This window comes from Oncorhynchus mykiss, chromosome 19 (assembly GCF_057628025.1).
Source record: "Oncorhynchus mykiss isolate SJ-2025 chromosome 19, ASM5762802v1, whole genome shotgun sequence".
Taxonomy (NCBI): domain Eukaryota; kingdom Metazoa; phylum Chordata; class Actinopteri; order Salmoniformes; family Salmonidae; genus Oncorhynchus; species Oncorhynchus mykiss.
In genome coordinates this window covers 67,728,712-67,741,222 of record NC_143040.1, presented here as the reverse complement: position 1 = coordinate 67,741,222, position 12,511 = coordinate 67,728,712, and the positions used below count along the sequence as shown (strand labels likewise).

At 40.4% G+C, this 12,511-nt stretch overlaps 1 protein-coding gene across 4 annotated transcripts in view; it reads left to right on the top strand.

Annotated features, from left to right (window-relative positions):
- The first annotated feature begins 11,361 nt into the window (after positions 1-11,361).
- Positions 11,362-12,511, top strand: part of LOC110498199 (echinoderm microtubule-associated protein-like 1) — a 113,683-nt gene continuing 112,533 nt past the window's right edge. For 3 of the 4 annotated variants that reach the window (XM_090211588.1, XM_090211586.1, XM_090211585.1), the window contains exon 1: positions 11,373-11,633. In XM_090211588.1, the coding sequence (XP_090067714.1) occupies positions 11,600-11,633 (34 nt within the window). In that variant the 5' untranslated portion in view covers positions 11,373-11,599. Of the gene's footprint in view, positions 11,634-12,511 lie in introns of all 4 variants that reach the window. The other variant, XM_090211587.1, reaches the window with a different exon arrangement.

The window sequence follows — 12,511 nt, the reverse complement described above, 5'->3', positions numbered from 1 at the left end:
TCGAGAGCAACCTTACCTGCCGATCTATAAATTACGTCTCCGTAATCTAGCATGGGTAGGATGGTCATCTGAATCAGGGTTAGTTTGGCAGCTGGGGTGAAAGAGGAAGGATTACAATAGAGGAAACCAAGTCTAGATGCAACCTTAGCCTGCAGCTTTGATATGTGCTGAGAGAGGGACAGTGTACCATCTAGCCATACTCCCAAGGACTTGTATGAGGTGACTATCTCAAGCTCTAAACCCTCAGAGGTATTAATCACACCTGTGGGGAGAGGGGCATACTTCTTACCAAACCACATTACCTTTGTTTTGGAGGTGTTCAGAACAAGGTTAAGGGTAGAGAAAGCTTGTTGGACACTAAGAACGCTTTGTTGTAGAGCATTTAACACAATATCCGGGGAGCTGAGTATAAGACTGTATCATCTGAATATAAATGGATGAGAGAGCTTCTACTGCCTGAACTATGTTATTGATGTAAATTGAGATGAGCATGGAGCCTAGGATTGAGCCTTGGGGTACTCCATTGGTGACAGGCAGTGACAGAGACAGCAGATTTTCTGAATTTATACACTGCACTCTTTGAGAGAGGTAGTTAGCAAACCAGGCCAAAGACCCTTCAGAAACACCAATACTCCTTAGCCGGCCCACAAGAATGGAATGGTCTACCGTATCAAAAGCTTTGGCCAAGTCAATAAAAAATAGCAGCACAACATTGCTTAGAATCAAGGGCAATGGTGACATCATTGAGGACCTTTAAGGTTGCAGTGACACAACCATAACCTGAGCGGAAACCAGATTGCATATCAGAGAGAATACTATAGACATCAAGAAAGCCAGTCAGTGGATTATTGACAAGCTTTTCCATCGGACCCAGATGGGTTTTTGGTCTCAAGTTTCAGGACCTCCTTTACCACCTCAGACTCAGTGACTGCCTGCAGGGAGAACCTTTGTAGCGGGGCAGGGGAAAAAGAGGGAGAAGCATCGGGGATAGTCGCATTAAAAGGGGTGGAATATGAGGAAATGTTGGACGGGCAAGGGTGCATGGCTGAGTCAAATAGGAATCCTGACTAAATGAAGTGTTGATTAAAGAGCTCAGCCATGTGCTTCTTGTCAGTAACAACCACATCATCCACATTAAGGGACATGGGCAGATGTGAGGAGAAAGGTTTATTCTCCAGGTCTTTAAGACATGAAGGTCAGTGAATCTGGAAAATTTCAAGAACTCTTCAAGTGCAGTCGCAAAAACCATCAAGCGCTATGATGAAACTGGCTCTCATGAGGACTGCCACAGGAAAGGAAGACCCAGAGTTACCTCTGCTGTAGAGGATAAGTTCAGTAGAGTTAACTGCACCTCAGATTGCCTCCCAAATAAATGCTTCACAGAGTTCAAGTAACAGACACATCTCAACAACAACTGTTCAGAGGAGACTTTGTGAATCAGACCTTCATGGTCAAATTGCTGCAAATAAAGCACTACTAAAGGACACCAATAATAATAAGAAGAGACTTGCTTGGGCCAAGAAACACGAGCAATGGACATAGACCGGAGGAAATCTTTCCCTTGGTCCGAAATTTTAGATTCTTGGTTCCAACTGCCGTGTCTATGTGAAACGCAGAGTAGGTGAACAGATCATCTACTCATTTTCAGTTCCCAGCGTAAAGCATGGAGGACGAGGTGTTATGTGTGGGGGTGCTTTGCTGGTGACAGTGTTGTGATTTATTTAGAATTCTAGGCATACTTAAAAACCTATTCAGGATCGGACCCTTTTTTTAAATTTTCATCGAAAATGACGTATCCAAATCTAACTGCCTGTAACTCATGCCCTGTTGCAAGGATTTGTATATTATTGGTACCATTTGAAAGGAAACACTTTGAAGTTTGTGGAAATGTGAAAGGAATGTAGGAGAATATAACACAATAGATCTGGTAAAAGATAATACAAAGAAAAAAACAACCGTTCTTTTATATTGTTTTGCACCATCTTCTTTGAAATGCAAGAGAAAGGCCATCATCTATTATTCCAGCCCAGCTACAATTTAGATTCTGGCCACTAGATGACAGCAGTGTATGCGTAAAGGTTTAGGCTGATCCAATGAACCATTGCATTTATATTCCAAATTTTATTTTAAGACTGCACAAATGTGCCCAATTGGTTTATTAATAACTTTTCATGTTCATAACTGTGCACTCTCCTAAAACAATAGCATGGTATTCTTTCACTGTAATAGCTACTGTAAATCGGACAGTGCAGTTAGATGAACAAGAATTTAAGCTTTCTGCCAATATCAGATATGTCTATGTCCTGGGAAATATTCTTGTTACTTACAACATCATGCTAATCACATTAGCCTACGTCAACTCAGCATCCCGCAGGGGACCCACAGATCTTGAGGCTACCACAGCATTCTGCTGCGATACGCCATCCCATCTGGTTTGTGCTTAGTGGGACTATCATTTGTTTTTCTATGGGACAATGACCCAACACACCTCCAGTCTGTGTAAGGGCTATTTGACCAAGGAGAGTGATGGAGTGCTGCATCAGATGACCTGGCCTCCACAATCACCCGACCTCAACCCAATTGAGATGGTTTGGGATGATTTTGACCGCAGAGTGAAGGAAAAGCAGCCAATAAGTGTCACGACTTCCGCCGTAGTCGGCTCCTCTCCTTGTTCGGGCTCCTCTCCTTGTTCGGGCTCCTCTCCTTGTTCGGGCTCCTCTCCTTGTTCGGGCGGCGTTCGACGTCACCGGCTTTCTAGCCATCGCCGCTCCATTTCTCATATATCCATTTGTCTTGTCTTGTTTTCATACACACCTGGTTTTAATTTCTCCAATCAATCTACTTGTATTTGACCCTCTGTTTCCCATCATGTTTGGTGTGTAACTGTTTTCATGTCAAGTGATGTTCGTTAAGCGCTTTTACTTGATTGTTCCATTTTTTGAGCGTGTTTGTTTTGTTGTGTTCCCGGTTTGGAACTATAATAAAGTTTATTTATCATACTCTGCTCTCCTGCACCTGACTTCACATTCATACACATCTTGACAACAAGTGCTCATCATATGCGGGAACTCCTTCAAGACTGTTGGAAAAGCATTCCAGGTGAAGCCGGTTGAGAGAATGACAAGAGTGTGCAAAGCTGTCATCAAGGCAAAGGGTGGCTACTTTGAAGAATCTCAAATTTAAAATATATTTTGATTTTGTTTAAAACACTTTTTTGGTTACAACATGATTCCAAAAGTGTTATGTCATATTTATATTATTCTACAATGTAGAAAAAAAACCTGGAATGAGTAGTTGTGTTCAAACTTTGACTGGTACTGTATTTATTTATTTACTTGGTTTATTAATGATTGTGGTCTGACACGCCAAGCGTAGGGCTGAACAGCGATGGATGCATCCTCCTTGCCACCACTGTGGAGAGACCCTAATTTGCGTGTTGCCTCAACAGTCATTAAACAGTTAGGGAATCATTGAGGGGCTGTAAAAGTTAGCACCATTAGGAGATAATTAGGGCATAAAGTGCTGCATCATTAACATAGTGCCAGTGAATGGCCGTCAGTCATATTAATTAAATACAAATCCTTGGCTGGCTGCCTGTGGTAATGACTCATGGAGCTGACTCACTTCAGGCAGACCATTTCTTCAGGCAGATTATTAGAAATGAAGGCTGGTATGTATCTGGGAAGGCTGTAACTTAGAGCCAGTAAACACACAGCTTTCCTGAAGCCAATCTGGCACCGTAATTCCCCTTTTAAGTGCAGGCCAACATATTTAGTGAGAAAAGCAAATTAGAAGAATTATTCCATTATATTTCACAGAATTATATTTTTTCTGGCTTCCCAACTGTAGTCTGTCCCTGAAAGTTAATCTGCACAGCATCATGTAATAACATTGATATTTTTACGATCACACTTATTGGGCATAAATGGAGCAAGCACTTTGAGGTTGTGGAGTATATTACCTCCAGCGAAAGTAATCTTCCACGATTAGAGATGTAAAAACAGTCAGCGCCGATCCCAGACTTTGTCAGCAGGGAGGGTTTTATGCGGTGGGGGTTTGAGTTCTGTTTGGGAGAGAACCCTTAAGCTCTTCTGCAAAAAAATGGTTGGAGATCAAAGAAGAAGGTTGGAGGGAGGGTTTTGGTCAGGGTCTAGGCAGGGTCTCGGGGGAGGGAGCCCGAGCTCGGGTGAGAGAGCTGCCCAGAGCTGTCACAACCGACTGTCCCTTCCCCTTCTGCTTCAAAACACAACTCAACCTCCAGCCAGTCTAGATAAAGCAACCTACTCACTCTCTACTGTCGTTTAGGGTCACAGAAGTGGTTTGAAGTGGCTGACAGGCTGTATTTCTTTCCGGTCTCTCTCAACATTATCTTTGGAGACAGCTTTCCCCTGGCCTCCACAGAAGTGCTGACGGAGAACTCTGTCTGACCCTATGAGTACACGTTTGAACATCCTGACCGACCCAACATGGCGGCCATGTTTTAACACAACACAACAACAACTCAGTTGAATGCACCAACAAGCTTTGGGTGCTATGACCTACAAGTGGCACAGAAAAATACTTGTGTAGCTTTTAAGTAGATAAATTAATGTGGAATAAAAAAAATAAAACAATTCAAAGAAGTTAGACAAATCAGGTATCAATGGTGATGAGGTGTTTTGAGATGTTTTGTCATTGTTTTCACCTGTGAATTTGACATGTATGAAAATAAAAACATATTGCTGTGTTAATCTAAAAGGCTTGTCTGTTAGCACTGGGCTGTGATAACCTCAGTCCAACCTAGGCAGCCCAGCCTGGACACAGTTCAAACACTAAAGTTTACTGGGCTGTGATAACCTCAGTCTAACCTAGGCAGCCCAGCCTGGACACAGTTCAAACATTAAAGTTTACAGGGCTGTGATAACCTCAGTCTAACCTAGGCAGCCCAGCCTGGACACAGTTCAAACACAACCGTTTACTTTTATTACATCCCCTTTAGGGAAATGTGTCTTGCGTCTCACTTCAAACAAGCATAGCATGTCGTCGCTCAGACTTTTGACTTGTGATAAGAAATATGCTAAAATATTCTAATTATCTCATATTCTAAAATAATCAGATAATGTAATAAAATAATCTAATAATCTGATCAAATAATCTGATAATCTGATAAAATAATCTGATAAAATAATCTGATAATCTGATGAAATAATCTGATGTGATAATGTGATCAGATAATGTGATAAGAAGATGAGGAGATGAATGTGTTTTGAATAGGATCATATCTTCCACATCTGTTAATAATGCAATGATAAATACTTGTTCAGAGAAAATGTAGATTTATTAGGTCCTCACAGACTCATTGGAATGCACCCCTTTCACTACACTTACATATTCCATCCTATCCTGTAAATCGTGAACTTTCCATCATTATCTGGCAGTTGCGAGGTATTTATATTGCCTTCCTCAAAGCACTTTATCTCTTTCTCAATTGCCACTTTGGCTCTTTCTCATTTGTCTAAAAGTGTGGAAATTCCATTCCTTCCCTGCCTAAGCAAGTTGTGTCAGACTCTGGCATAATTACTGAGAAAAATGAGATAAGTTCTTATTTTAATCAGCATTTTATGTCTACATGCCTTTGATTTGAAAGATATGTTGGTTTAATTGACCCTGGTCAGTCAGTCGACTGCTCTTCCCTCTCTCAGACTCCAGTTGGCTCGTTGGAAAATCCCATCAACTTCTAGTGAATCTTTGTGTTAATTTCAACAACTTTCTACTTGTGATGTTCTAGATGTCTTGCTTGGGGCGACAGGTAGCCTAGTGGTTAGAGTGTTGGGCCAGTAACCAAAAGGTTGCTACATTGAATCCCTGAGCTGACAAGGTAAAAATATATTGTTCTGCCCTTGAACAAGGAAGTTAACCCACTGTTCCACAGTAGGATGTCATTGTAAATAAGAATTTGTTCTTAACTGACTTAAAGGTTAAATAAATAAAACAGATTCATGTAAAAAATATCCACTTTGGCTGATCTGCTTGATCCTTTCTTTCCAATAAACTAAAATTGGTACTTACTTGTTTATTTCTTAACTTTTATTTATTCAGGGGAACCCGATTGAGACCAGAGTCTCATTTGCAATGGTGCTCTGAGGACACAAAATAAAAGATAAAACTACAAGACACAAAATACAATAACAAGATACATTACATTACAACACCACAAACACCACAAACATCACAGGCATCATAAACATCACAGACATCATAAACATCACAAACATCACAAACATCACAGACATCACAAACATCACAAACATCACAAACATCACAGACATCACAAACATCACAAACATCACAAACATCATAAACATCACAAACATCACAGACATCACAGACATCACAAACATCACAAACATCACAGGCATCATAAACATCACAACCATCATAAACATCACAAACATCATAAACATCACAAACATCACAAACATCATAAACATCACAAACATCACAGGCATCATAAACATCACAGGCATCATAAACATCACAAACATCACAAACATCACAGGCATCATAAACATCACAAACATCACAAACATCACAAACATCACAGACATCACAAACATCACAAACATCACAGACATCATAAACATCACAAACATCACAAACATCACAAACATCACAGACATCACAAACATCACAAACATCACAAACATCATAAACATCACAAACATCACAGACATCATAAACATCACAGACATCACAAACATCACAAACATCACAGACATTACAAACATCACAAACATCACAGACATCATAAACATCACAGACATCATAAACATCACAGACATCATAAACATCACAGACATCACAAACATCATAAACATCACAGACATCATAAACATCACAAACATCACAGACATCACAAACATCACAAACATCACAGACATCATAAACATCACAGACATCATAAACATCACAAATATCACAGACATCACAGACATCATAAACATCACAGACATCATAAACATCACAAACATCACAAACATCACAGACATCATAAACATCACAAACATCACAGACATCACAAACATCACAGACATCATAAACATCACAAACATCACAGACATCATAAACATCACAAACATCACAGACATCACAGACATCACAAACATCACAGACATCACAAACATCACAAACATCACAAACATCACAGGCATCACAGACATCACAAACATCACAGACATCACAAACATCACAAACATCACAAACATCACAGGCATCACAGACATCACAAACATCACAGACATCATAAACATCACAAACATCACAAACATCACAGACATCACAAACATCACAGACATCACAAACATCACAGACATCATAAACATCACAGACATCACAAACATCACAGACATCACAAACATCACAAACATCACAAACATCATAAACATCACAAACATCACAGACATCACAGACATCACAAACATCACAAACATCACAGGCATCATAAACATCACAACCATCATAAACATCACAAACATCATAAACATCACAAACATCACAAACATCATAAACATCACAAACATCACAGGCATCATAAACATCACAGGCATCATAAACATCACAAACATCACAAACATCACAGGCATCATAAACATCACAGGCATCATAAACATCACAAACATCACAAACATCACAGACATCACAGACATCACAGGCATCATAAACATCACAGGCATCATAAACATCACAGGCATCATAAACATCACAGACATCACAAACATCACAAACATCACAGACATCACAAACATCACAAACATCATAAACATCACAAACATCACAGGCATCATAAACATCACAAACATCACAAACATCACAGACATCATAAACATCACAGACATCATAAACATCACAAACATCACAAACATCACAAACATCACAAACATCACAGACATCACAGACATCATAAACATCACAAACATCACAGACATCATAAACATCACAAACATCACAAACATCACAAACATCACAGACATCACAAACATCACAAACATCACAGACATCATAAACATCACAAACATCACAAACATCACAAACATCACAAACATCACAGACATCACAAACATCACAAACATCACAAACATCATAAACATCACAAACATCACAGACATCATAAACATCACAGACATCACAAACATCACAAACATCACAGACATCACAAACATCACAAACATCACAGACATCATAAACATCACAGACATCATAAACATCACAGACATCATAAACATCACAGACATCACAAACATCATAAACATCACAGACATCATAAACATCACAAACATCACAGACATCACAAACATCACAAACATCACAGACATCATAAACATCACAGACATCATAAACATCACAAATATCACAGACATCACAGACATCATAAACATCACAGACATCATAAACATCACAAACATCACAAACATCACAGACATCATAAACATCACAAACATCACAGACATCACAAACATCACAGACATCATAAACATCACAAACATCACAGACATCATAAACATCACAAACATCACAGACATCACAGACATCACAAACATCACAGACATCACAAACATCACAAACATCACAAACATCACAGGCATCACAGACATCACAAACATCACAGACATCACAAACATCACAAACATCACAAACATCACAGGCATCACAGACATCACAAACATCACAGACATCATAAACATCACAAACATCACAAACATTACAGACATCACAAACATCACAGACATCACAAACATCACAGACATCATAAACATCACAGACATCACAAACATCACAGACATCATAAACATCATAAACATCACAAACATCACAAACATCACAGGCATCACAGACATCACAAACATCACAGACATCACAAACATCACAAACATCACAGGCATCACAGACATCATAAACATCACAGACATCACAAACATCACAGACATCATAAACATCACAAACATCACAGACATCACAAACATCACAAACATCACAGACATCATAAACATCACAAACATCACAAACATCACAGACATCATAAACATCACAAACATCACAAACATCACAGACATCATAAACATCACAAACATCACAGACATCACAGGCATCACAAACATCGCAAACATCACAAACATCACAGACATCACAAACATCACAGACATCACAAACATCACAGACATCATAAACATCACAAACATCATAAACATCATAAACATCACAGACATCACAGACATCATAAACATCACAAACATCACAGACATCACAGGCATCATAAACATCACAAACATCACAAACATCACAAACATCATGCGCATCATAAACATCATAAACATCACAAACATCCTAAACATCACAAACATCACAAACATCACAAACATCACAAACATCATGCGCATCATAAACATCATAAACATCACAAACATCACAAACATCACAAACATCACAAACATCACAAACATCACAGGCATCACAAACATCACAAACATCACAAACATCACAAACATCACAAACATCATGCGCATCATAAACATCATAAACAAATTGTTAAAGGCAATCAAAAACATTTGCACACCTCGGTGAACTCATGTATCATCATGGTTTTAAACTGCCCTAATGGCGGGTAAAACCAAGTATATTTCATTTTCAAAACACTTAAAAAGTATATTTTTCCTTTAAAAATGCCCCCTTATTTTACCAGGTACGTTGACTGAGAACACATTCTCATTTACAGCAACAAAATGGGGAATAGTTACAGGGGAGAGGAGGGGGGGATGAGTGAGCCAATTGGAAGCTGGGGATGATTAGGTGGCCATGATGGCATGAGGGCCAGATTGGGAATTTAGCCAGGATACTCTTACGATAGGGGCCATGGGATCTTTCGTGACCACAGAGAGTCAGAACACCCGTTTAACGTCCCATCTGAAAGACAGAATTATGCATTAGTACATTGGATGGTGCCCCACACTAACCGTGTCCCCACTTATATATATCTGGGCATCTGGATTGACGAAAAGCTATCTTTTAAAAAGCATATTGATGAGTTAGTTCAGAAACGGAGAATATAGATGGGCTTCTTCTTTCTTCTTTCTTTTGACGCCTCTCGATACATAGCAAAGAGCAGATCATTCAGTCATCATTCCTGCCGGTTCTAGATCATGTGTGACAACATCTATGTGAATGCAGCTGCCAATGAACTGAAACCATTGGATGTAGTATATCACAGCACTTTATTACAGGCGACAGGTTCAGGTTCACTGCATTCTGTATCAGAAAGTAGGTTGTCCCTCTTTAAAGTCTGGTAGATTGATGCATTGCTCTCTTTTTGTTTATAAAGCTCGTCTACAAAACAACTCCCGCTGTACCTAACATCATTACTGACATTTAGACATACAAGTTATCATACCCAGTCTCGGTGATGGCTGACTCCGGAAATTTCTTTGGTTTCTACAGAGTTTTTTTTACCACCTTGTGGAATAAACTACAAAAAAAAGGTTGTTTTAATGATTTGCTGCCTCGAGGGCATTTCAAACAGCTGATTGAGGATTTTTTTTTTTTTCATGAAGAATGTGTTTTGGTTTCTCTGTTTGGCTTTTTATACTGTATTGATGTGTAAGAGCTCATCTGCAAAAGTGACCTTGGTCTCAGCAAGACTCCCTGTCAAAATAAAGGTTCAATAAAAAATGTAAGTCTGTCGCTACCTAACCTCCTCTTCTTCACTGCACTGACCAGCTGAAAAGCCAGACTAATGATGATCACCATATTGTATTCACCTATCAAAACTGTTCTAATCAGTGCAGATAAAGGCTGGGAGACAAGATGACAGATTTTCAAACAATTGTGCCTTTGCAGTGTTTTTAAGCATGAATACCAATACAATGTGCAATTTAACATTGGCGCCCTCTAGTGGCAGACATACACTACTACTTCTGCCAACAGAACCAAAGTATTCACAGGAGCACTCCCACGTTAATGCAGGAGTCTTTTTCGACTGAGGAGGTATCATTCCTTAAAGCAACAGCTGTGTTCAGGATGAAATCCTCTCTCTGCTGCAGATGCTACATTCCCTTTGAAAAGTAACATTCGACAATATCATGTTTCTCCGGTACGAAAAAGAACAGTAAAGTAAATCTAAATGTTTGTATTTGCTAAATGTCTCTTTGTTTTTAAAGATAATTTATTTATCTTCCAGGAAATGTACCGAAAATGTATGGACATTTAAAATCTAAAAGAAAGCATGGATTTGACACCTTTTTTTTAGGTTCAGAAAGGAGGCCTCTCAATATTCATAAGATGAAATGAGCTGAGTCATCCCGATGGGTAGGGCTGCCAACAGATGTACTGTCCAATAGCAGCCTGGACATTAGTGTTATGATAGGCATGCTTAGGGTCCCGCAGTCAAAGCACACTCGGAGAGACACACAGACCCACGGCCTGTTAGACGGTGACCACTCCGCTCCAGGGTCTCACACAGCCTGCCGTGTAGTGGAGGGGCAGCACACACACTCTGTGAGAGGAGGAGAAGCAGGAGCCCTCTGACACAGCTGGAGGGGAGAGAAGACGTTACTAACAGTCCCTCGTCACCATGTCAGACTGCGGCTGCGAGGGACTGCCTATGGGTGAGTGTCAGACAGACAGGCAGAAAAACAGACAGACAGGTAGACAGGCATTCAGACAAACGGAGAGAGAGGGAAAGCAAGCATAAAGACAGGCAGACAGAGAGGGCAGGCAGACAGACAGACAGACAGACAGACAGACAGACAGACAGAGAGGGCAGACAGACAGACAGAGAGGGCAGGCAGACAGACAGACAGAGAGGGCAAACAGACAGTCAGAGAGGGCAGGCAGACAGACACGGGGGGCAAGCAGACAGACAGAGAGGGCAGGCAGACAGACAGACAGACAGAGAGGGCAAGCAGACAGACAGAGGGCAGGCAGACAGACAGGGCAGGCAAGCAGACTGAGAGGACAGGCAGACAGACAGGGCAAGCAAGCAGACTGAGGGGACAGGCAGACAGACAGGGCAAGCAAGCAGACTGAGAGGACAGGCAGACAGACAGAGAGGGCAGGCAGACAGACAGGGCAGGCAAGCAGACTGAGAGGGCAAGCAGACAGACATACAGGGCCGATCAGCTCCTTCCTGTGTTGGTCTGAGACCACTGGGACAGCTCACCCTGCAAATATTCAGCCAGAGGAGAGCTTCCCCTCATGTGACCATATATGGAGACTTTATTTTCTGTACTTTTCTGTCATATGGAGACTTATTTACATAACTGTGTGCATGTTTGTAGGAGAGAGGGAGGGGTTCTTAACAATGGTTTTCTGCTTGACAGTGCCTCACAGCGAGTGGCCGATAGTGATTTCTGTGTCATTAAATTTACTGTAATCAGTGTTCATTTCCAATTCTAGTTTCTCTGACATCAGACACAAATGAGCTGTTCCCACATGGGCTTGTGTGTTTATGTTTGCCCACGTATCTGGTGTGACTGACTGGCAT